The sequence below is a fragment of the Condylura cristata genome, unplaced genomic scaffold (assembly GCF_000260355.1).
Source record: "Condylura cristata isolate star-nosed mole 26May11 unplaced genomic scaffold, ConCri1.0 scaffold00009, whole genome shotgun sequence".
NCBI lineage: Eukaryota > Metazoa > Chordata > Mammalia > Eulipotyphla > Talpidae > Condylura > Condylura cristata.
The window spans coordinates 44,669,561-44,695,615 of record NW_004567110.1 but is presented as its reverse complement, the minus strand read 5'-3'; the positions used below and the strand labels follow the sequence as shown (position 1 = coordinate 44,695,615).

The 26,055-nt window shown below is 36.9% G+C and overlaps 1 protein-coding gene across 1 annotated transcript in view; it reads right to left on the bottom strand.

Annotated features, from left to right (window-relative positions):
- Window positions 1-303: 303 nt before the first annotated feature.
- TRPA1 (transient receptor potential cation channel, subfamily A, member 1) overlaps window positions 304-26,055 on the bottom strand; it is a 44,110-nt gene continuing 18,358 nt past the window's right edge. Inside the window, exons 12-28 of the mRNA XM_004680025.2 lie at window positions 25,272-25,441; window positions 24,827-24,991; window positions 22,572-22,686; window positions 21,478-21,644; window positions 20,914-21,007; window positions 17,294-17,353; window positions 16,639-16,737; window positions 15,039-15,109; window positions 14,322-14,484; window positions 13,679-13,768; window positions 11,741-11,910; window positions 10,118-10,247; window positions 9,519-9,701; window positions 7,549-7,617; window positions 3,763-3,876; window positions 2,248-2,345; window positions 304-1,007 (exon numbers count right to left, since the gene is read on the bottom strand). Of these exons, the coding sequence (XP_004680082.1) occupies window positions 800-1,007; window positions 2,248-2,345; window positions 3,763-3,876; window positions 7,549-7,617; window positions 9,519-9,701; window positions 10,118-10,247; window positions 11,741-11,910; window positions 13,679-13,768; window positions 14,322-14,484; window positions 15,039-15,109; window positions 16,639-16,737; window positions 17,294-17,353; window positions 20,914-21,007; window positions 21,478-21,644; window positions 22,572-22,686; window positions 24,827-24,991; window positions 25,272-25,441 (2,166 nt within the window). The 3' untranslated portion in view covers window positions 304-799. The remainder of the gene's footprint in view (window positions 1,008-2,247; window positions 2,346-3,762; window positions 3,877-7,548; window positions 7,618-9,518; window positions 9,702-10,117; window positions 10,248-11,740; window positions 11,911-13,678; window positions 13,769-14,321; window positions 14,485-15,038; window positions 15,110-16,638; window positions 16,738-17,293; window positions 17,354-20,913; window positions 21,008-21,477; window positions 21,645-22,571; window positions 22,687-24,826; window positions 24,992-25,271; window positions 25,442-26,055) is intronic.

Here is a 26,055-nt window from a genome sequence, read left to right as displayed (position 1 = left end):
TGAAGGTCTCAAAAAATTAAAAATAAAATAAAAGATACACACAATAATTATTGAAGTGACAACACAGGTTTTATACTTACGTAGTTACATTTATATATATATATATATATATATATATATATTTATATATATATATATAAATATATATATTTATATATATATAGTTTATATATATATATAGTTTATGTAGTTTATGTAGTTACTGGCAAACAAAAATTACAGAAATAGCATGCCATCTCCAATAAAATTCATGACCATCATAACATCTATTAATTTGATTCTCAACACAAGTGACACCAGTTCTATCGGAACAGCAAGAAGGTGGGGAAATTATTTATTGTTAGAACACAGGATATAGGGTTCCACCACAGCATTTTCAGGGCAAAAAGTCTCCCAAATGATAGAAACTAATGTAATTCCTCATTGTCTAATGCATCACATTATATACTATTTTAAGCAATTCAGCATTGACATTTGTATTCTAGCTTAACTGTTCCATTTATTATTCCTGATCATCATTAAAAATGTGTGTTCTAGCAATTTAGTTTCTAATAACAAGAGGTCAAATTCTAACTCGAACATATCAGCAAGGTTTCCCAGTTGGAGTAGTAGCAAAAAAAAAAAATGTGGAGGAAAGGATAGTTTACCTTTATAGAGAATGTAGGGACCGTTTTCACACATGCAATAAAATCAGAATCAGATTTCTGCTTTCTTTCCCACTCTTTCCAGTCTGGAGCTTAGACCCAGCAAGGCCTGCAATCACACACAGAAACCCCACTGCAGGCGGGGATGACTCGTGCTACGGGACTTGCGAATTTGCCTTGACTGCTTTCAACACAGAACACCACTTACTATTCCTTTGCTCCAACTGTTCTTTTTTAAACCTGTCTTGGAAAGAACTATGGTTATCTTCATCATCCCCTGTCTCTGAGACAATTTCCATCTTCTGAATGATGAGTTTAATCAGCTCGTGCTGTTTTTCCAGCAGAGAAGTGAGATCCTTCAGCCTAAAAGGATATATGTTTCATCAGTTTATTTCTAACTATCCTTTTACATGCAACTCCCACCCCCAGGTTCTAAGTGTTCCATATCAAATGAGGTCATAGCCTCATTCTAGTTATAATCCTACTAAGGAATTTTTAAAATTTAAGTAATTTTCCTAAGGTGACATTGTTCAGGGTTAGTTTTTTGTTCTTAGTTCCTATTTTTAAGATTAAAACACTGTTACACAGAATGTTTGAGCAGCTTTCCAGGGTTACAGGTAGCAATACGGTACAGTTAGTAACAGTTCAGTTAATAATAGTTGAGTGGGGCTATGAACTCTGACCAATGTATCCAAAAGCCCTTATGTTTAATAACTGCATGTAATATAGCTTCTCCAAAGGTCCTCCAAAACCTTTACAGGTCTAATATATGAATTCAGTGATTTGTTATGAACACAGTTCAAAATACTGAGTGGCCAACTGAATGATGAATAGCAGCAAATAAAATGTTGGGTCTAAAAGTATCTTGGGCCTCCCTGGTGGCACAAGGGGTTAAAGTATGCTACTATGAAGCTATCCAAGCCACTGCAGCACAAGTTCGATATGATCCCCTGCTAGGGAGATGATCCACATGGCACAGCAAACTTCTCCTGTCTCACCCGCTGCTCCTCTCAGCAGTGTATTTCAGTCAATCTGCCTGTTCTGCTCCCTGCTCTGTCTCTGGTGAATCCTCTCACCCCCAACAACATTGGCCTGTACCCCAGTTCTGTATGCATAAATAAATAAAGCAATCTTTAAAAATAAATAAAAATAATAAATTCTTGTGATTTTCATTACAATGGCACCATTAACCAGTTAAAGTATGACTTATATGAATATATGAACACTAACATATAGTACCGCTTTACACAATGCGGTAACCTTATTGAAGAGGTTGTTTTTTTTTTTTCAGATTTATTTATTTATGCATACAAGAACTGGGGTATAGGCCAGAGGTTTGGGGGGTAAGAGGATTCACCAGAGACAAAATAGGAAGCATAACAGGCAGACCGATGGAAATATACTGCTGAAGGGTGCAGCAGGTGGGACAGGAGAGGTCTGCCGCGCCATGTGGGTCAGCTCCATGGCAGGGATCCAACTTGGGCCTCAGTAGTTGTCTATAGCTCCACAGTGCTGCACTGTAACCCACTGCACCACCAGGGTGAGCCCCCATTACTGAAGAGTTTCAAGTTTGCTAAATACAGAGAAGTGCAAAAATACATACCGGTATTTCTGTTTCAATATTTCTGTTTCTAAAGATGTATCAACGCTTGGTATTTCTTGGCTTTCTTCGCAGGTGGAAAATAAATAACGGAATATACACTATGGAATAAAAGATTAGTAGTCACTTAACTAGAACCCAATTTAGGAACTGATTCTTGAACATGTGCCAGGATTCAGCTGTTGAGCCAGGCCTACAAGCACAGATATTCTAAGATGCACCCTGGCCCTCAGAACTCACAGTCTGTGAGAAAAGTAGATGTGAAAACAACCATAAAATAAAGTCATAATATAGTAGAGGACAAACAAGATGCGACAATAATACAGTAAACTAATGAGAGGGATTGATGAAGAAAAAGATTAACTGAATCACTTTCTATTTCCTAATGAAAAATGCCCACCGTAAATGGTAATCTTTCACACAGGATTAGTTTTTAATTCTCCAAAACAGCTCTCTACCATTAATCCAGCAGTACTGAATTTCACATGGCAATATTTCTGAAGTGGCATTTCAGTATTTTGTTATTCGGTCTTTTAAACCATTTGTGGGTGGGAGAAAAGACCACAGATGAGACAATTCCAGGCAAGAGAAGAGGATCACTGCTCAGGTCACCCAGGAAGCCAGTGGGGTGACAGATTATGGGGCTGGCTTGTGACGGGAGAGAGAGAAGGAGGGCTGCCGTGATGCCAGCTTGCCCAGAAAACGACTGGTGGTGAAATGAGAAACTCTGGAGAAGAACGACTTGTTCACTGTCTCTCTGCAGTTGATGACAGGAGAAGGTGAACATCTGAGCTGAGAAGACATGGCTTTGTTTTGCCTGAGTGTGTTTTGAACATGCGGAGTTGGAGGTACTTTTGAGGGGTAACAGGGAAGAAGAGGCCAGGCTGACACTCAGCATAGTCCCTTTACCACTGTAATGCAATGGAGTCGTATAGCTTTGATACTTGGCATGTGTTCTATAATGCACACTCTCACGTATGTTGATTTGTATCTGTGAATACAAGAACCTGTGTGCTCTGCAGGTATCACAGGGATGTGGTGCCTGTTTTACACAGATGCCACATATACGCAACTTGGCTGAGGAGACAGATGTGTCCCTCCTCACTGCCCATCACTTGTACGTTGAGAATTAATCACGTACTTTTTTGTAAAGAAACAAACTAAAAATAAAAATGAAAAACACAGCACAACAAAAGTAAGCAGACAACTATAAATCAAAGACTTCCTGCAGGTGGAGGGGAGGGAGAGGGATTAAATTGAGGATGGGAAGAGCCCAGAGGACTATGGCTATGGCGCACAGGTAGATTGGTGGTGGAAATTCTACATGACTATACCTGAGAAAAGAAAGCAAGTGTTGATAAAAAACAAACAAACAAACAAACAAAACGGATGTAAAATATGTATGTTAAGAACAGGCAGAGCAGATGTACTATAAAAAAGCACCCTCACAAATAATACAGTGAATGAAAGCCAAGCATTATCTACTTATTTGTGTTGGTATTTGCTACATGTACTTACAAGTAATCCTCCTGAGTATCTGGACCGGTTGGGGTAGACAGTGATGCATTTCTGATCCACTTTGCGGAGAAACCAGAGTGGCAGCTTCTTTTCTAAGCTGGTATGAAGTTCCACCTACAGTGCATTTTGGATTTATTGATAGGAAGCATTAGTTTGCATGTGGAGTGCTTACTCTGCCTGGAACAGAATGAGGCCTGTACCCCAGTTTATGTGGAAGAATAGACAGTCCATCCACTTGGGTTGGTAACACTACAAATGGGCACCTCTGGGAAGTGAGGGCAGCAGGAGCGATGGCCCACAAGGGAAAAGGCCAGAGGACTCCGGGGGAAGCTGTGAGAGCCGCAGCTAACACGTCTCAAGGTGTTTTAGCAACTGTTCATGCTGTGTACTCAGGTGTAAAATGGTTTACCCACAAGCTATCTTAAGTATAATTTGTTTTCAGAGATGCAATTTTTTTTCTCATTTAACATTTTTACTTTGAGTTTAGATTTAGTTTAACTCAGGGTATCAGCTTCCTTTTTGGTTCCACTTGCCATACTTATCTTTGATACTTTTTTTTTTAACTTCATACCTGTTGTTTATCTACATTTATTGTAATTACTAGATAAATGAGATCCGGATTTCTAGTCTAAGACCAGATGCCTAAAATACATGGTGAAATGCAAAGAACTTCCCTGTGTCACCTTGCAAAATCATAGCCTCTTTGCCTTATAACAAACACACTCTAGCTTTTTGGCTATTTTTATGGCACTCTGTCACTTTGTATGTTAGTTTCAGTTTCAAGAAAAACTATGTTTTCCTGCATTTTATTAATGGCACCAACTAGTTGTTTGCTTTGAGTTTTATAATAAATAATATTTAGGGTTCCTTTTTCCCTTAGGTCTCTAGGCCAGATTCCTTTCCCCTTGCCATATATATTTTTCAGAGATCATGTTACCATTCACTTATACTTGATTGAAAAACTATTCAAACAGTGCTTGCCAGCAAATAAGGCACATGGTATATCTTTACCTCATTCATTCACTGCAGAGTAGCTGGCAGGTTTCCTCTCTCAAATATGGCAAGCCAGGCCTCCAGTCCAAACTTAGGAGGTCTATAGGAACCAACTGAGTCGTGGCTTCCCTGAGCTAAGAAAGCTTCTTCACTTCCTCTACCAGGTGACTTTTCCACGTAGACAAGATGTACCTCATGAGTTTCCTCTCATGATTTGGAGCACGTATATAAATGTTCATGTAATACATATAACTGCTTGCCTGTACTGGAAAGTGGGATATGACGTCAAACACCTCCAAGACCCTCAAAGCACAATGCCTGTCCTCAGGACCCTGATGATTACCAGGGACTCGCTGTCCTCCCTTGGTCTGAGATGATTTTGTCAGCAGACCCAAGGTGCCTGGAGGGTGCACAGCTGCCTGTCCCGTATGCTCCTGCTTCTGTGGTGAGCTCAGACTTGGGCTGTAAATCTGATGCAGAGTGTCATCATAGATTACAGCATCATAAGGGAGGTAGAGAGTTGCTTGAACAACAACTCAGGGCAATAGGAGAATGGTTTCTTGGGTTTTCTAGCCATGATATCCTTGTTACAAAACAAGGATGCAAACACAATTACTTACTTTGCCTCTTTCCTTTATAGGCCTTTGTGCTGCTTTGTTTCAGGAAGCAGAATAAACCTAAGAGTTCATGCTTTACAAATCAACTGTGCTGACAGTGTAGTGTAACAGGTTTCCCCAGATACAGATAGTGTTTATATTATTTCTTTTGTTTCCCCTGGTGTTTTAAGAATTAACCAGTGGCGAAGAACCACTGACACACTCCCTAAGACGTTGCTGCGACCCTTCTCCACCCTCACCCTCCTACCTGGAGTCCTGCACTTCATCGTGCTTCTGGCAATCCACTAGAGCTTTCTTTCTCCAGTCTTTCTCCATCATCAGTCTTCCTCCCCCAAGGAAATAACCGATAGTCTTAAACACCACATTCATTTTGTTCCCATTCTTTAGGACTGGTAAGAACTTCCCATTCACTAACCAAATAACTTGAAGCACTTTCCCATTTCTCACATTTCCTTTCAAAGCTAAGGTCTTTCTGCATTCACTCTTCTGCACCTGCATTAGCCTTCATACCTTCCAGCGAGACTCTTTCTAGGCAAGGGGTCCTGTCATACCTTTTTAACAATTTCCCCTTCATTCTATTTTTTTTCTTTTAAAATTTATTTATTTATGCACACAGAACTGGGGTACAGGCCAGAGGTTCAGGACAGTGAGAGGATTCACCAGAGAGAGTGGGGAGCAGAATAGGCAGTTTTTCAAAGTACACTGCTGAGGAGAGCAGCAGGCACATCCGGAGTGGCCTGCTGTGCCATGAGAGTCAGTTCCCTGGCTGGGGTTTGAACTCAAGCCAAAGCAGCTCATGCTAGCTTCGTAATGCTATGCTTTAACCCCTTGTAGCACCAGGGAGGGCCCTGGTTTCATTCTTTTGCTCCTCAAGGCTGTATTCTTCCATTCTGGGGCAGCCTTACTGCCCTTTAAATCCCCTCTCAATGTGCAGCTCATATCCAACCCTTCCACTTAGCATTTCCTCAAATAGTTTTTCACTTATTTTTTTACCTGATATTTTAGCCATTTAATTCATTTATTTTATTCGGTAATGTTCCGAGCTACCTGTGTAATACATAGTATAGTCACAAAGCATAGAATTTGAGAATAATTTTAAGTTGATTATTGATATTTTATGCTCCCTAAAATATTTTACTTATGAAAATCAAAGATAATAACCCTTCAATTTCTCTGGGACTGGTACTGTCCTTTGCATCTAGCAGGCAGTGGAAGGTTCTTTAAATATATTCTAGTGTATAGCTGAATGAATGGAGAAGAAGAAAAATGAATGAAGACAGAAGAAAGCATGTGGCAAAGAACAGTCAAGGCAAGAGGAAGGAGAGTTACAACTTAACATAAATTTTTCTTTGTCTTGAACTGACCTAAGTTTCTGAACATGCATGTTCTACTGATCACCACATAATCCTGAAGCAAGAAATATCCCTATTCAAAAATTGAAATTTGAAGACAATGTAGGGCCTCCCTGGTAGTGCAAGGGAAAAGTCTCAGCAATATGAAGCTATCTGCAGCCACTGGAACATGTTTTTGATCCCTGCCAGGGAGCTGACCCACATGGCATGGCAGACATCTCCTGCGACTCCCCTCAGCAGTGTATTTCAGTAGGCCTGCCTGTTCTATTTCCCTCTCTGTCTCTGGTGAATCCTCTTACCCTCTCCCCCACCTTTGGGCTATATCCCAGTTCTTATATGCACAAATAAATAAATCTTCAAAAATAAAATAAAATAAAGACAGTGTAAACAAGAACATAGAATTTGTTTCAAATTGTTTACCAAGAATAAACAAGCCTCCATAGCCAAGGAGCAATTCAGAAGGCCTTTTGTTTTTCAAATTTAACATCAATTTCTAGAAAAGTGAAAGGGATGTTACAAAGGAACAAAAGCTAACAACACTGTGGCGACCTTGTCACTTTGTGCTCAGCATGCTAAGAGCTCTGTCCAGCTGTTACCTACCTGGTTGCCATAAGTTGACATAAAATGAGTCCGTTTCTCAATTTTTCCACTGAGATTGTTCTAGGACTTTTTTTTTTTAAATTCTGTTACAGCAGTGAGCACAGAGAGCATACACACAATGCATAGTACAGTTCTTCGTACAACATTCTCAGAAATCAGCCATTCTTCTGAGTATATAATTACCATGCCAATTTCAACAAGTTTTAAATAAATATAATACTGACCTGCATAGCAATCCTCTTCAGTGATGCATGTTTCTGGACCTCAGCGATGTCACCAACTGCCAAACCAATCTGAGTTCCAACATATCATTGAAACACTGAATGAGTTCAATGGCTCATCTCAAAATGGACGAGGTGGATGGAGGGGTGCTTTCCTCCCACAGTGGGAGGAGCAGGCACACAGTTTATTTAGTAGTGACCTCAAAACAATCTGCTTGCCCACCTCACAGAACAGTGCAAAGCTTTTGTCACAAAGATAGTACCACTGAGAGGTCTTACATATTAATTGTGAAAACTGAAGACATTCAAATTAATCTGAAATTCACCTAAATTTATAATAAAAATTTATCCTTTGGGAGGACAGGGCTGCTGTGCTATCACATGAAACTGGTGGAGCCAAGCAGTATGGTTGCTAACCCCAGGTGTTTAGTACATGATACAAATGAGAGTAGCTGGACAACATGGAAAAGTCAAAACATTAAATGGAGGGGATGAAGAAATTCACAGCTTACATGTTTGCAGGGAAGGTACGATAAGGGGGTGGGTAAGGTTAGGATAAAAGTATTTCATCTAGAAATCCATGGGGAGGTAGAATTAGGTGAGGAGGAGAAGCTATCAGTTCGGTACTACTCAATCCAGGTTGAATCAAGTTACATTCACTCACTCTGTCATTATTTGTTAGAATATTAGTACAGGCCTGGGCTGAGGCAGCCTGCTGCTTGCTGCAGCCATAGGAAAGGCTGGCCCTTACTCTCCAGGGTCTCAAGGTCAGACCAACTCTATGAAGAAAGGGCTCTCTCTCTATGCCCAGGGCTTAGACCAGCACAGAGCACTTACTAGATATCCAAAATATATGATGAAAAAAATCAACATTCTTGATTTATAAACTAGTACTGAGAATCATATAGAGTCAGCAAGTAGATTTTAGCTATCAGGATAATGTCTTTAGCTTTTTAATTTGCAAATATTTTGATGGGTACTCTCTCCCATTTATAGCATCCTCCGTCAAAATCAACTGTCTCTTACCTACTATTTCACACATGTAGATACTTGTCTGAGCTCTAAAAATCTCTGAGTGAGTCAATCATTTAGTCAGTTTGCATTTATTTAATATTTATCATGTGTCTTAAGTGCATATTAACTTAGTTTACCCTTAAAACAGTCTTTATTATCTTTCTCTGATTTGTGTCCTCAAGGTATGGTAACACCAGAAAGGGACACTTCATTCAGACTAGGGTCCTGCTGTGCCTTTCCTTACTCATTTATTTGTTCATGTGTGCATGAACAAATAAATGAGTAAGGAAAAGGCACATACTAGAATGTTAACCACTGGAGTCAGGATATGCTTCTGTCCACATAGCCAAATGCTCATGGCTATCGGAGGCTCTCTGTGGAAGGTCACATTCATATCTGCTGCGGTTCACATCCAATCTTCGACTGGCTTAGAGTTGACAGTTGCAAAGATGCCTACTGTATAACAAGCTCATCCCACTCGAACATCTTGTCAATAAGAATTCGAGGGCAGAGCTGAGGTCTTTATCCCTCACCTTATGCAGGTCTAACCTCACCCTAGCAAAGGTCTATCCTTCGATAACTAGCCTAAGCTAATGCAACACACACATCTTTACTTCCTTGTTCTGCTTTGTGGTCCTTCATAGAAGTTGCTGCCCCCATGGAATTATCTAACATATTTATTTGTTTACTGCTTAACTTTCTAACCATTTAAGGACTGGGTGTCAGTCTGTTTTGTTCACCTCTGTTTACTAGAGCCAGGATCCATGGTTACTGGAACCTAACAGATTTACTAAGGGAATGTATATTTGCATCCCCTGCATTTTACACTGTGCCTGACATACCCCAGGCACATAATGAAAGTGAATGTTTATAGTAGTGACTTTTATATAATGGAGATTAATTATTATTAAGTATCCCAAGTGATCATCAAATAGAAAATATAAGAATAAACTACTTACAAGTAAATTCATGAGGACAACTGGGACAAACATTGTGAAGGTAATAAGTTGTACAAAGGACAGGACTGGATATACCAATTCATTTTTCAAAAATGGCTCGAGGAAGGCATCACGATAATTGGTATCTCCTAGCATCATGCTGAAGGTCTGCACTATAGAAAGCAATGGAGAACTGAAAGCATCCTGATAAAAAAGAGAGTAAAGTAAAAATGAAATAAGAAATATTGTGATGAAAACCTGTTTCCTAGAAAGTTAAATAGTTAAAATCATATCTAAAATTTTTTGAAGTCATGGACCGAGCTATGAAAATACAGCCATGAGAACTACTAATAAACTAGTGGTGAAGTCATCACCGAGATTTGTTCTGCATGCGTAACAAATCATCATGCATTATACATGGACCTTCTGACCAGAGGAAAAATCATTTAGTAAGATTATACTTTTCCTACAATGAAAGTCACATGAATGCTATAATTATCAGATAAAAATAATCACATACTGTTCTATTATTATTAATTTTAGGCCATTTAGATTTAAAAGTAAATATGTATTTCCAGTATTCAAAGCAACAAAATCAATCACCCATGCAAGTGACTCACCTGTAAATTCAGGAGCACATAGAAGCTGAGTCCATAGGCCAAAAAAAGGAATACGAACACGATAGTAGACCTCAACATAGTTTTTATAATGACCTCCAACATAACAATGAAAATGCCACAATTTTCAAATCTGGGGAAATTTTAGAAATTAAAATGTTTATACTTCTTTCTGAGCAAATTACATTTCATTCAATGTCAGTACTTGTGACACAAAATGTACTTGATATCACAGATGAGGCCACAGACTCCAGCTACTTTCCAAAAGGAGACATGAGAATTCAGGAACAGTCAAGTTTCATTTCAAGCTGTTCATTGAGCTTCTATTTTCTTTTCTTTTTCTTTATTATTGTTTTCTCACTTGACCACTGCACATTACTTCAACCAAAGTGAGAGAAAAATTATAGCTTCCATTATCAAAGATCATGCTATCACGTGTGTAATGAAGGGATTAAAGAGAGGAGTTGTGCTGTGCACCCATTGGGGGTTGGTTAACCGAGCTCATGTCCCGAGACACCTACTACCGGGCACATGCATATGATTTACAATTGCCATCCTCAAGCCTCCTGAGGTTTCCATTTTCTCTTCTAGCAATTCATATTGTGGAATATTTGGGGGAACTATTGTGTGTGTCAGCTAGCTTGTACATTTTCTTGGGCAAAGACAACTGGTTAAAAGCAAAATTCACAAGCTTTAAAAGCAGAAAGGGACTCCAGAGGTCTCTGAGCTAACTTCCATTGTTGTCCAGTAACTAGCTAGCATCACTGATCATGGTCTCAGCAGGGCTGGGACCTGTTTTGAAGGCTACTGTCGGCCAGACACTGCTCTTCTCCCACACCGAGTCTTTTCCAAGGAACCAGGCTCAATCCCACAGCACTGAGCTCATGACACATAAGGCAGAAAGAGCATACTATCTGGGGCTAGTAAGACTTTGGTAAAATGCCTACAACTTATCTTACTGCTGAGATCTTGAGCACATAAATGCTGCAGCTTATTTTATATACCATGATTGATAGCATTGCTTCTTTTGCTAAAGATTATGCAAAGCCAAATATTTATCTCAATATAGTAACTATAAGAGCAAAGGGAGCTCTGTCTTTTCATCCCCTCTCAAATTTGATTCTTTGGGCTTACTTTTTCTCTTAATACTGCTGATTTCCTACACTTCTTTTTGATTGTTTTAATTTAAACTAAATGCACACTAAATAATATCACTAATAATACCATTTATTTCTCCATACATTTGTCTAGAACAGTGGTTTTCAAGCTGGTGTGATTTTGACACCCAGCAGATACTTGGAAATATCTGGAGACATTTTTTCTTGTTACAGCCGATGAGGAAGATGCTGTTGGTATCTGACTGGCAGAGGTCAGGGATGCTTCTAAAATGTTATAGGCTAGTCCCCGAAATGAATAATTATCTAGTCCAAAATTTAAAAAGTGCCAAGGTTGAGAGGTATGAACTCCAAGCCTCCTTTCACTCTTCCTTTATAGGACACAAAATGCTGCTCCATAATCCAAAACAGTGGACAAGTAAAAGCTAATTATAACTTTATAGTTTTTATAACATTTTATTTGATATTAAAAATTCCAAACAGATGTAGAAATCACTTAAACTGGGTTTACCTCTGAAGATACAATAAGAAGTTCATCCAATAGAAGAATATCGAAATTGCTCCACACTGCCACTGCATGTAAGCTGGTAAACCAATGAACAAAGGTGCCACAAAAACGATGCTTGTTGTATAGATAATCCATTCGACTGCATTGTTAATATCCAAGAAGTAATTGCCCTTCTGGGGTTGGAAAGAATGAGAATGACTGCTTTAGCAATGGAGACTTGGCGTCCTATAGGTAGGTAAAGATATGTAGTTGGTAACAGCAGCTTTCTGGCATTGTAGCGGGAAAGAAGTTTAGGTCCAACCAGTGCCTGTCTGAACTGAACTCAGAACCCTACATTTGGATGGGCTTAGGAGATGATCTGGCATCTGGGAGTCTGATGCCTAAGGAAACTTTCTAGGCTTCTGGGCTTTCCCCATGGAGAACACACCATATTAAGGAAACTAAGGGGCTGCAAGTTGACACAGACCAACACAAATTGTTCCATAACTCTTCACTCTTCTAAAGCTTAACTATAAATGACCTTCTGTTGACTGGAAGCCTTACCATTAATAGTCAATACAGATTTCATATGTTTAATGTATTATTTGCTGCTTTTTTTCTAGTAAAGTAAGCTAGAGAAAAGAAAATAGTAAGAGAAATATATTTATAATATTATACTGTATTTATAGATTCCATAAATTCATGTTTGCAAGAAAATCCATTTATAAGTCCATTCATACAATTCAATCCCACGCTGTTTAAGGGCCAGATTTACTCCCTTTCTGCCTATATAAGGACATACGATGTGCATCTTCCAAGATACAAATGAACTAAAGTTGCTTTTAAGGAGTTTTGAGACCTATGCTAAGATTTCATTACCAAAATGTTTGGTGTCATTTAATATTCCTAAGGAATTTATGCTTAGACATCAAATTTCCTATAAATATTCTTACTTAAATACCAATAAACTAATGGGGGGAAATAATTTTATAGAGATATCACTTAACTTCATAGTTCAACTTCTGAAATAACTATAATTCTTAAGAAACTGAAAATAATGATAATAGAGATTAAATGATGTCCTCTAAATTATTTAAGGTATGATGGAATAATACAGTCAAACCTTCAGAATTATAATAATTTGTTGATAGTATATATTTAGATCATATACTATCAAGCAAAAACAAAGTATTATTATCAGCATCCTTTAATGCAAATATCTATGTGCTTATGTCATAAAATATATTTTCATATAAAATGAACTTTATAAAAGATACATGATGTATAAAAAAATGACATGCACAAAATATACACCCCAAAATCAATAATAAAAGAATTTACACCTCCACACTAAGAAAAACTGATGCCATTTAATAACCAAAGCAAGGGCCTGCAGATAATTTTACATCCTGAACTTGGTTCATCCACTTTAGAAAGTAGAGTATAAAGTAAAAATTATGCGATGGAAAGTTCACCAATTTTATTAAGTTTGAAATTTTATCTAATAAAGCAAAATATTTCTTTTAGAAAAGGAACTCAAGGACAGCCCCATTTGAAATGGAGTCTTAGACCAAGTGAATCCTTTATAATCCTTTATACATTTACATTCAAAATGATCTAATGAAAAAAATCTGTCACATTAAAATATTAAACTAATATAAGAAAAAAAAGCCAGAAAATTTATTCCTGAGTTCATTTCCAGCCATGATAACTGATATAGCTAACAATCTGGACTATCTTTACTTCAGACACGCCAAATTAACACTATCCAGTTCAAAGAACTTATATGGTATCACTTGCTTTCCAAATTTTGAAAATGTTAGGTTTGATATTCCCAATTTATGTATTATTCGAGGTATATGATTGTATTTTGGTATATATTATTTTAGTGATTGTTTAGCAATTAATTTATATTTGATTGTTAAAAAACTATGACCTTAGAGATATAAAATGCATGTGTACCTGTTGAAAAATTTGTACCACTTCTTTGCAATATCCAAATATGCTTGAAAGGAAAACAAACATCATACACACCTTTATAGAATATGAATTCTGAAACACAAAAAATGTAAGACAAGTACTTATGAGGATTATAAATTAAAACATTTTAGCTTCATAATTTCTATTTTTTGTTTTGCTTCATTTTTATATATTTTCTATTATTTGCTTTAAACCAAAAATTACTGTTACCAATATAATAATGACACATACTCATTTCAGTGCTTAGCTTTTTGATCACTCCCCTGCCCCCACTAAGTATCATCTGCTTCTCTCCACAATCCTTAACCTTACAAATCTGTTTTCTTGTACAACTATTTTAAAGTTTTATTCTTCAGCAAGCAAGCTACCATCTCAGTTCCTTTTAACTTAGTTACAGACTCATTTATGAGGTACTTTATTTATAGTCCTTCTCAATCCACAAAAGGTCTGAAAAGAAATTGCTACCATAAATGAACTCTTTAGGCTATTTATAGTAATCAAAAGTCCTGATATTTTAGACTTATTATGAGGTTATTATTATTAGTATTCCTAAGGGAAAAAAAAATCACACCTTTTGTCATCCTTAATTTTAATAAGTTGAAATATATAAACCAACTGAAAATACCTTTGTGTCTAAAATTTCTGAATGATCACTTGTTTCATTGATGACTCCGGTGGAGTTGAAAGCCATACCTGGAGTTATACTGATAACAAGAAAGGTCATAGGCAAAAGGCCAAGACAGTAAAATCCTAGGTTCATAATATGGGCTCTAAACCCATAAGCCAACCTATAAGAAGAAATCAAAACATAACTGAGTCATTTCAACCCAAACAATTATCATACCTGGAGGAAAAGAAAGTATAATCTCTTACAAATTTTTTTTTCTAGTGAATTCATAGAGCCTCAAACAAAGATAACCTTCAAATTTACCTATTCCATTTTAAGAAAAGGAATGTCAATTTCCATGGGAGTCAGACTTACTTAAAATCTCTCACCAATTAATGGAAGAGAATAAACTTTAGTTCTTGTCTTCTGACCCCAAGTGGGTACTTTTTCCCAAGACAACTCTCATCACTGTGCACTGTATTGCAAAGCCAAAGAATGTTCCTTCATATATGATTCAGTGACACTCCCCCATGGTATTTTACTAATGCTAAAGATAAATAGCATCAGCAATTTTTGATACAAAAATAAGCCTTTGACATTCCTTTTCAAAGTGTAGAACATTAAAATATTAGAATCTAAAACATAAAAATATATTAAATGCAAAAAATTAACATTTAAAGTCTTTCAATAAATCAGTGGGGATATCATTAAAAAGAAATATGACTTAATACCCACCATTTCATAAGTAAATATTCTTTACACACAGGATGATTGAGAAGCTCTATGCGGTTATGATGTACCATCGCCTAAGAAATAAAGATCAGTAAACAAGTAATTATGTTATTAAACTATTGAGTATAAACTAAGTTTCCCTGATGAGTTTATAAATCAGTTTTGACATTATACAAGTAATACTTAAGAAAATTTGAGAACTCAAAAATTATATTAAGAATATATATATATATATATATATATATATATATATAAAATCATAAACTACAGGTGCAAGCATTTTATTCAATTTGTCCCTGTTTTCACTAATTGAGACAGTATACATTTTTCATGTTTTATGAAAGGAAAGAACATCAATAATAGAAAAGAGCTTCTTTATTTCTTTCCTTGAAGAAACTAAGGCTTATTTTCTAGGATTTGAAAGTGTAGAGTTCACATAATAGTAGTTCAATTAGTCTATCAATACTAATAAGCACCATGAATTATTGTGAGCTACCAGTATCTATTTTAAAATTAATTATTTAAGGGATTCACAGAGGGGTGATAATGTGGTGGAATAGGAAGCCACAAATCCTTCTCTCCCCAGAGAAAAAAAGATAGGACATCAACTTAATAATTCAGACACCTTAATAATTTATTTGTGAGAAATCCAGAAAAGAACAAAGTCAACCTGCAGTTAAGAACCCCATCAAACACATCAGGAAAATTCATGATATTTCATCACCACGTTCCTACCCCAGAATAGAGCAGTGAGTTCAAGAGAAAACTAACTCCTATCTTCCCTCTAAGAAGGGAAAGAAAAGAGTAGACATACATCTAATGTCCTAACTTTTGGGGGAAATGTCCAAGTAACCCACTTCTTTCTGTCTTACTAGAATGTAAGACCAACTAGATGTTCAGACTTCTCTGCACAGTATTTTACTCTGCCAGCCAGCTCCCTTCTAGAAGGACCGCACTCTACTGTCTCATAACTAAGGGTAGGATTGCTATCTGTTAAAGCATTAATCAATCATGCTCACAGTTATGCATGAATTCGGATAGTCATTCAAATGAACTACTATTAATTATATTAATTTTATAGAGAGTCTATTTCTTTTAAGAAGCTACAAAGATTTTATTTTCTCCTACTCTTACTCTGGTAATGGAGACAATAAACTTAAACAGGAATTTAAATTATTTTTTTTAAAGCCACATTCATACACAAAAATTCTCTTAAGTGCAACTGTCCTTATAGTTGCTTTTAGGTCACTTAGTCATTGAGCCTGAATTATAATAACAATTGCAAAATCTAAAGACTCCAATAGAGTTAAAAAGATTTTGCTTAACAGAACAAAAAAGCCAAGTCATATGGGCATAACATTTGCACAACTTCATTCCTCATACTTCAAGTACTCAGTAAGGCCTTTAGATTTCACGTTAGCTGTTATAATGATCTGTGCAAAGCTTCCATGCAGGGAAATGAATTCATTTGTGGTGAATGAAAATGCCTAATTAAGAGTACTGTCCAGCAGACTCTTTCTGCCATGATGGAATATGGCATGAATACTAAAACATTACAAAACCAATGTAGAAACTAACTAGATGAAGAAAACATTACACTTACATTGAGGGTTGCAAGAGGTTCATATGTAACATCCTGTGGAGATGTTACTTTTTTGGTGAATTCTAATGGACACTGAAGATATGTAAAATTATATTCGATCTGTAGAAGACATTATTTGAAAAAAATCACCATCTAGTATAGCCCCCAAAAGTCATTATTGACAAATCAAATACACACAAAAAAACTCTAATTTTGTTGAAAACTAAGTTATTCAAATAAAGTTGAGCCATTTCACCTGGAGAAAAGATAAGTAAGATATTGCATATTTGATTCAAAACATAGATATCATAGAAGGTTTTTATTTGATTGTTTTATGCCTCATAATCATGGAAGATGACTTCTCAAAATATCACTTAGATCTTTTAGAACTATATTTTAAATATATGTAAGTAATTTAAATAGTAGCAATATAAACACTAGATATAGATATTATATAGATATAGATATTAAATATTAGAAGTAACCCTAAACAATGTTATTAAAAGCAGAGAATCTAAGGGAAAACTTCTCTCACCAATAGCTAACACAATAAGATGGAAAATGAGGACAATGATTGCCACTTTGGATGATCATAGAACCCTAGTAACAGCATCTGTTAATCTTTAAAGAATTGTAGCAAAAGAAACTTCAGTTTATAATACTGAAATAGACTTACACAGTAGTCTCGGCAGGACTTGTTTTCTGTGGAGGGCAGCATACAAAAATCTAAAAGTACCTTTAAAAGAGAGAAGCCAGCTAAGATAAAGGGCAGGAGTCTAGAAATTAAGACAGGATTGGATCCCACTTCTAAAATCATCCCTGAGATGTACTCTTCCCTTTCTTTGCTTCTTGCACTTCAAAAATAAGCTACAATCCATGTCTTCTAGGAACAAAGTTTAAAATACACACATCACTACTATAGCATGCCTCAGAAATATGAAATGACTTAGAAAAACACACTTGAGAACGAAATTGCATTTGTTAAGATTTGCTAAGGAATAGACCCTCCCTGATGGCACAACGGATTAGGATGCAGCTAGTTTTGCACTGTAAACTAGCTGCAGCCGCTCCAGTGCCAGTTGGATCCCAGGCCCCTGAGGTGATCCACATGGCACAGCAGACTTCTCCTGTCTCACCCACTGCTCCCTTCCACAGTATATTTCAGCAGATCCGCCTGTTCTGCTCCCCACTCATTTCTGGTGAACCCTCTCACCTCCCACAGCCCTAGCCTTCATCCCAGCTCTTGTATGCATAAATAAATGAATTTAAAAAAAAAAAAAAACACCTTGTCAGTTGCCCTCCAGGAACTGAGTCCTGACATAAGGCCTCAGCTGACCTCATCAGTGTGTCCCCATAGTTCCTACAGACTCTGACCAAGCTCACCTACAGGATGCCAGGGTAGAGGCTGAGCAGCAGCCCAGAGGACAGACATAGGGACCCTATTGACAATGGGAGGGTCCTCTCATCCTGACTGTTTTCAAGACCAGAAGGACTTAAACAACTCCAAGAAAGTCCCTGTTGATAAAAGCCCAGTGATAGTAAGAGTCATAATAGGTATCTTGAAAAGAATGGTCTAGGCTAGTTATTAATGCTGTGCAAGGCAGAACCAGAGATAGAGGCCTGGCTGCTTTTGTGTGAGAGCTTTGCCATAATCACCATAGGCGCAATAAAAGATGAGCTGCCAGATGGAGGGTGAACAGAGCAAGGGGCTGTATAAGTTATTAAAATGTGTAATGTGAGGCTAAATTAAAATGCCTTTATGTCCCCCTATTTAAAAATTTTTCATAATATTAAAATAAGTCATTATAGAAAACAAACTAGAAAATAATTACTAGCAAAAATGAAAGTAAACCAATTACACACTACAGCAGTCATAATATTTGGGTGTAATTTCTTCAATTCTTTTCTATAACTTTCACATGAAAGGATTTCATACATCACAGATGTGTGCATGTATACACACACACTTATATTAAGAATGATGCTCAGGAAACATCATCATATATTTTATAAATCTGTCTGTACCTCTGGTTATTCATTAGAACAGACTGCAGCAACAGGAATGACTGAGTAAGAAAATGTGAGGTCATTTTCAATCCCTAATATTTATGTGCTCTTTGATGGGACTTATAAACCTAAAATACTAATGTATAGAGTAGACAGGCTTCAATGTCCATAGAGAAAGGCATAGAGAAAGAATGTACACGAAACATTCACACATACTTAGTGCTTTTGAATAAATCAAAACCAGTAAGTGGTAGTGGTAATAAGAGTAATGCTAAAACCTCATGGGCAGTATAAAAACAGCAGGCACCAACCATTATACTGGACACTTTATATGTACTTTAATACTTGTAGACTACTTTGTGAGATCAGTATTAGCATAGCTGTCTTAGAGATATAGAAAATGAAAATCAGCAAGGCAAAGTGATTCACCTAAAGCTGTACAGCAAGAGGCAGAGCCAGCACTAAATTCCAGAGTCATCTGGTTCTCTATCCCCACATCACTATGTCTCACTCACTTCTATTGTATTTGAGTATATTTTTTTCCTTCAAAAAACATATGAAGTCATTTGTCTTTCCTTCTTCATTCCAGTCTGACCCAATCCCAGGTCTTCTTGCTGTGTATGTTAACATTCATGTTCTCAGCAGTTCATGCATGTTTGGTATGTGATGGGTATTCTGTCAGGGAAAGGGGTATGTTTCCATGTACAATAGAGAGTCACACTCGGAGGCCGACAGAGACGAGACAAGAACTTTGGGCTCTTGAATGGTGTACAAGGTAGGGACGCCAATCACCCATACAGTATAAAATCTGTATACCACTTTATGCCAAAACTTAGCTATTCATTGCTTTCTGTTGACTGAAAACTCTACCAACCCACAAAGAGTCAATTAACACACATTTTATATTTATAAGTAGTGTACACTATAGTCTTACAATAAAATGAGCTAGAGAAAAAATCATTAGGAAAAGGAAAAAAAACACTGACAATACTACACTGTATTTATCAATACAGCAAGTTTGCAATATCTGTTTACAAATAAATCTTCATATAAGTGGATCGGTACTGTCTACTCATATGTCCAAGTGGACCTGTGTTGTGCAAGGGTCAACTGTAGTGTGAATGAAGGAATTGTGGAAGCTTTTTGCCATTGTTGTTAAAAAAATTAGCTTTCTTTGAGCTGAATTTATCTTTATTATTTGGACTGAGGCATACAGAAATATCTCCCTACCAAAGGAAGGAAATGGCACAAGAATGACAATACATGGCAAGTAACAGCAGGCATCAGAGCCAAATGAACAATAGGAAGAGGTAGATGGTGTCAAACAGGAGCATGCTGGCCAAACAAGGAGCGGCTGCTACCAGGCTCAGTGACCCTGGTCTTCTGAGAAGTCAGGCCCAATAAAGGTCAGGCTTCTAGTTTTTACAGGAAGGCAGGTGTCTGGATCCTTAAGGGAAGTATTCTGGTTTTAACTGCTAGCAATTAACACAAAAAGCAATAACCAAGGGAGTAGTTCATTGGGCTATGGTGAAGGACAATGTACTTTGCTGGTGGTTGGGCTGTGGTAACATACATCTGAAGAGGTATAAAACTATTCCTCTGAATTATATACAGTGTTAGTCATATACCTCAATAGAAAAATAACATGCATGTCAAAACACACACACACACACATATATTATAGGAGTTACAAACATACAAACATATGCATATGTATAAATATACATATATATGATTTATTGATTTCACTGGTAGTCTCTGCTTAGGTTTGGATTGCTTGAGTAAAAATTCTTTTTAGGCCCTCCCTGGTGGCGCAGCGGGTTAAAGCACAGCACTAAGAAGCTTAAGCCATTTCCGTATGAGTTCGATTCCCACCTGCCCCGGAGGTGACCACATGGCGTGGCAGACCTCTCCTGACCCGCCCGCTGCTCCTCTCAGCAGTGTACTTCATCGATCTGCCTGTTCTGCTCCCTGCTCTGTCTCTGGTGAATCCTCTCACCCTCCACATCTCTGGCCTGTACCCCAGTTCTGTATGAATAAATAAAATAAATCTTAAAAAAAATCTTTTTAATACATTTTCCTATTATGTACCTAAAACAAATAGAATTCTTTAAGTCTATCCTTAGTAAATGTTTGTTAATTAGTCAACTTCCCTTATGGCTTATGAAAAACTAGAAACAAATAAAAGTGACAACTACTATTACTTTAGTTGTGATCATAACACTAAATTCTCATATTATATTATATGCCAAGTATAAACCAAGAAAGAGTTTTGTTTTGAAAACTTACTTTCATGCATTCAGGGAGGTATTCTACCATTTCCAGGACTGGACATTTATTGCTTGGAGAATGATGACTAAAAACCTGTAAGCATTCTTGCCATCTGCAAAAAATCATAAGGAGAAAATGAAAAAATCGTGACCTTTCCGTTCCGCATACCAACAAAGCTACCAGATGAAACTTAGAATTGAGTATTAATATAAAGTGAATTGTTTCTAAAAGTGATAACCAGTTTGAGTGTTTCTTCTGACAGGATAGTGTAGGGCCAAGTCAGGGAGAGATGCACAATTCACTTAACAATGACATTTGTGTCCAACATGACACATTCCTGAACACTATGAGTCTCACAAGAGTGCTCTGAAGCTGTATGTGTCTTGATTTAGAAATGGAAAGTACAGATAAGAGATTAAGCAACATGTCTATTGCCCCTCAAGGAGTTTACTAAAAATGTTACGTTAGTAATGGCATTTAAAGCATATTGATTGAAAACTGAGATGTGTTATTTTTTTCCTGTTTCTTCCTAGGTCATGACTAGGAGGACACAAAATGATAGTAGAGAGGAGTATACCATACCTTTTATTTCTGATGGCTGAAAGAACCACTTCCTTTCTCTTATTGTGAATTGCAACATGCAAAAAAGAGGCCTGCTGCTTGTTCAGGACAATGTCAGCATCATAGCTCAGAAGAAGGGCAACAGCTTTGGCATGGCCTTCCCGGGCAGCAAAGTGCAGTGCGGTGTTCTTTTAGAGAAAATAGAACATGGAAAATCCAGTGACAGTGACTAACTGTCCTTTTGGCTATTTTACTGCATTGCTTCAGTGTTGAATTACTTGAGAGAAATTATTAACAAAGTTATCTATTACCAAAATACATAAAATTTAAGACAGGCATTCAGACATAAACTTCAAACGTGTGTGTGTGTGCATGGGTGCAGGGTTGAGATGCAAGGGTGTCAGTGAATTCTGAGGATTTTTTTTTTTTTTTGCTTTGTTTCTTCAGTTGGCTGATTCCACCAGGACAATGGACAAGTAAGTATTTTTGGGTAAAAATATTGGAATGACTGCACAAGAAAATAATTCTGGGAGATAGGTATCATCTAGTAGAGCTGTGGTTTTCAGATTTGAAGTTTACATAGGCTTATAAAATTTTATAAAATCAGAGACTGTTATAAGGCTGCCAGTCTTTAGTATTGCCAGTCTCTAGTATTTAGTATTGAAGATATTAGAAAAGCCTCTATCCTCACCATTTCATGAAAGAACATACATTTCAATACAACTCCAAAAAAGGAAGAAGCTTTTACTCCTGCTGAATAAAGGATATTTCTTTAAACAGAATACACTTAGTTTTATGAAGAGTTACACCCATATCTAATTTTCTCAGTTCCGCAGGGAAGGTGAACAATTTAGCATTTATCTACAGTGGCCTGTCAGGTGGCCTCCGGGAAATTTAGAGACTGGAAAGGTTCAATACAACCCCATTCCTTACAAACTCCTTATTCTGTTTCCCTGTTACTCTCCCTTTATTCTAAGAATGTGCACACTAAGACTCCAATGAAAAGTTAGAAACAGGACCAGGAAGAGAAAAGGGTGGCTAAGAAGGCTTCCTTACAACCAGGGCAGTTTCTTTTAAGCCAAGATTTGTGGTAGGTAAGAGAACACAGTACATACCCCTTCTTCATCTAGTTGATCTGTACACTTCAAATTGGTGTCAAGGATGACCTTCATGGTTTGAGTGTACCCACCCAAGGAAGCATGATGCAAAGCAGTCCAGCCATTATGGTCACTGTTGAAGAGTTAAGAAAAATGTGGGTGTTCACTTTACAGATGAAATGTGGATAGGGTCTCACTTGGCCCATTAATCTGAATGGTGGATTTGAGGGCAAGTAAAAAAAAAGGCCTATCTGAATCTTAGCAACTAAATATTTGTTACATATTTACACCAAATGAGCTAATTTTAAGCCTCATGTCTTATGATCTAGCTATAAAATGACTCACACATCTTTTATTCTTTAATTTAGCCAATTAATATACATAACTATATAAACACATATCAAACCCTGGGGAATGTGTGAAACTAGAATTAGTATGCCTGTGTCAGACATGTTTTTTTCAAGGTTGTAATGTCATTATACATACTTTTAAAAATCTTTTTATTATTTCACTGAAAATTGCCTTGAAGCACTTCCATGATATCAGTATTAGTATTCATGACACAAATTACTGTGCCTGCTACTGCCATCATTATTAATAATAATTACAAATGATAGTATAAGGCTATAAAATACTTAGACTATTTCTGTCTCTTATTCTTCTAAGAGTTCAGGTTTGAAAAGGTGAGTTTCCTCTTGTTCTCTTGAAGATGCTAATTTAATCCCTTTAGAAAATCTGTTTTTAGAAAAAAATAGCTCCTGACACAATTTAACCTTGGTGCTAGTGAGCAACTGTTTTAGAGAGCAAGAGCCTTCTATTTCAACTCTGTTGCAATTAGGCAGCAACTCTCTGACCTGGATTCATTTGGGGTCCTCTCTGCTGGTCTGCTGCCTGATGTCCCTTTATAAGCAGGAGGTTGGGCAGAGGACTCATTGTCAGCTACACTGCTACTTTGCTGGGATTGACACTCTGATAAAGAAATGTAATTTTGAATATTAGCATAGTGAGCTTTTTGATAGTACTTTGGTGATAGAGAAGATAGATCACCAAACTTTTTTTTTTAAGATTTATTTATTATTCATACAGAATTGGGGTATAGGCCAGAGGTGCAGGGGCAGTGAGAGGATTCACCAGAGACAGAGTGGGGAGCAGAACAGGCTGACTGCTGAAGTACACTGCTAAGGGGAGCAGCGGGCAGGTCAGGAGAGGTCTGCCACGCCATGTGGGATTGCCTCTGGGGCAGGCGGGATCGAACTCATGCGGAAGTAGCTTTAGCTTCTTAGTGCTATGCTTCAACCTGCTGCACCACCAGGGAGGGCCCCTAGATCATCAAACTTCTATAAAGTTTTTCTGGATTTTCCTTTTTTATAATAATGTCATTTCATTATGCCACTTCATTATTATGCGTAGTTATTTTGATTTGAATGTGCTCTATGAGATTTCCTGTAATTATTATAAAATGCAGGATTATTTTTATAGCTTATGTTGTAGCTTGAAAGGGAGCTTTCTGTGTTCATCATAAAACAGGTTGAATAAAAAAATGGAGCCTTGGAACTTATAGTGTGGGAGGGTTTACATGTACATATACTTATATGTATCTTCATACAGAGATAATAACAGCATGATGAAGTAAGATACGAGGGGCTGTATACAAAGGTTCCTGGAACTCTGCTGCATAAAGCTATTTATTCTAATCTGTGAGCTTGAATTCCATAAATTCATCAATCCATAAATTAATTGCATAAATCTCAGTGTCTTCATCAATGAAGCATAATTATGATTGCCCTTTATATATATATGTGTGTGTGTGTGTATTTAACATATTTATTATTATTTATTTATACATATAAGAACTGGGGTGTAGGCCAGAAGTGTGAGGGGTGAGAGGATTCACCAGATACAGAGTGGGGAGCAGAGCAGGCAGATCTACTGAAAAACTCTGGTGAGGGGAGCAGCAGCCAAGACAGGAGAGGGCTGCTACGTCATGTGGGGCGGGGGCAGGGATCCAACTCATGCTGCAGTGGCCACAGCCAGCATGAAAGCACTGAGACTTTAACCTCAACAATCACCTGGGACGTCCTGTCCCTTGCAATATTTCAGGATCTTAAAAGTTATGTATACTTTAGTAATTAGTTAGGTGGATAAAAGTATATACTGAGACAAAAAGTCAGATATCATAATTTAAAATAAAATAGAAAACAGCCTGAAAATTGCAAATTAGAGAATTTATTTAAAAAAAAAAAAAAGCTATATAAATATAAGTATGTCCTCACCTGAGAAACAATGCACCTTTTTTCAGAAGAAGCTGAACTACTTTATCATGTCCGTTTTTTGCTGCCAGGTGGAGGGGAGTCATTCCATTAAGGTCACCTTCATTCAAAAGCCTCGTATCGCTTATGTCTTGCAGGAGCCTCTGACACGTATTGATACGCCCATAACTTGAAAACATTAAGATGCATCAGGCAAAATAAATTCACAACAAACCCTAGAAATCTACCTGCAGAATTGATCATTGGGCGTTAGTGGTGAGTGGGGAATGGTAAACAGTTGAAGAGATGCAAAACTATACCTCAGATCATATGCAATGTTGTAAAACAATGTCACCTCGATAACAAATAGTATTTAGTAAAAAAAAAAAAAAATAGGCTTTAAATTTTTAAACAACCATTAAGCAGAAAGAAACAGGCCCGCTGATAGACCACATAAACTGATTCTTACCTGGCTGCAAAGTGTAAGGGTGATTTCTTATCTTTGCTTTTGGAATTAATGGACACATTAAAGCCGAGTAGGTTGTTTACAGAGACAGGTACCCCCTGTCTGCAAGCATAATGCAGGGGAGTACACCCATCAACATCTTCATCCATCACCAGTTCTTTAATATGTTGCATCTAGAGAAAAAATTATAATTCTAAATATAATTCTGATATCAGGCTAACAGTATTCAAACTATTCTTCAAAATTATAGATTTCAGTAAGGGTCCATATCTATACTTTGAGGATAGAAACATGCATAACCTGAAAAGCACTAGGGTAAAGTAATTGGGAAAATGATATAGGTTCTTTCTCTGCATACAGTATAATACAATATTGAAGCTTCTGAGAACTCCTGAAGTGGTAAATGTACTTCACATTTTTTAACCCAACATTTTCCAAATTTATTTGATCATAGGCCACCCACTCGGCCTCTCCCTTCCCTCCCTGAATAACACTTAAGAACTTAATACTAATGTATTCTGTTAAGAAAAAGAAATGAGATGTTAAAATTGCGTTTATCTTTTACATGTATATTAAATAAAAAATGAATACCAAATAAGTTATTTAATCTGCCAATTTAAAAATGCCTATTTTTAAAATATTCAAGTGCATATATGCATTTGATTCTTTATTAAAGACACTGCTAATATTAAAGCTTACTTAATATAAAAATATGATGAACTTTTTATATACACCTAACAGAGATATACCTAACACTCCCTCAGTAAGAATTAGTGAATATAAGTAT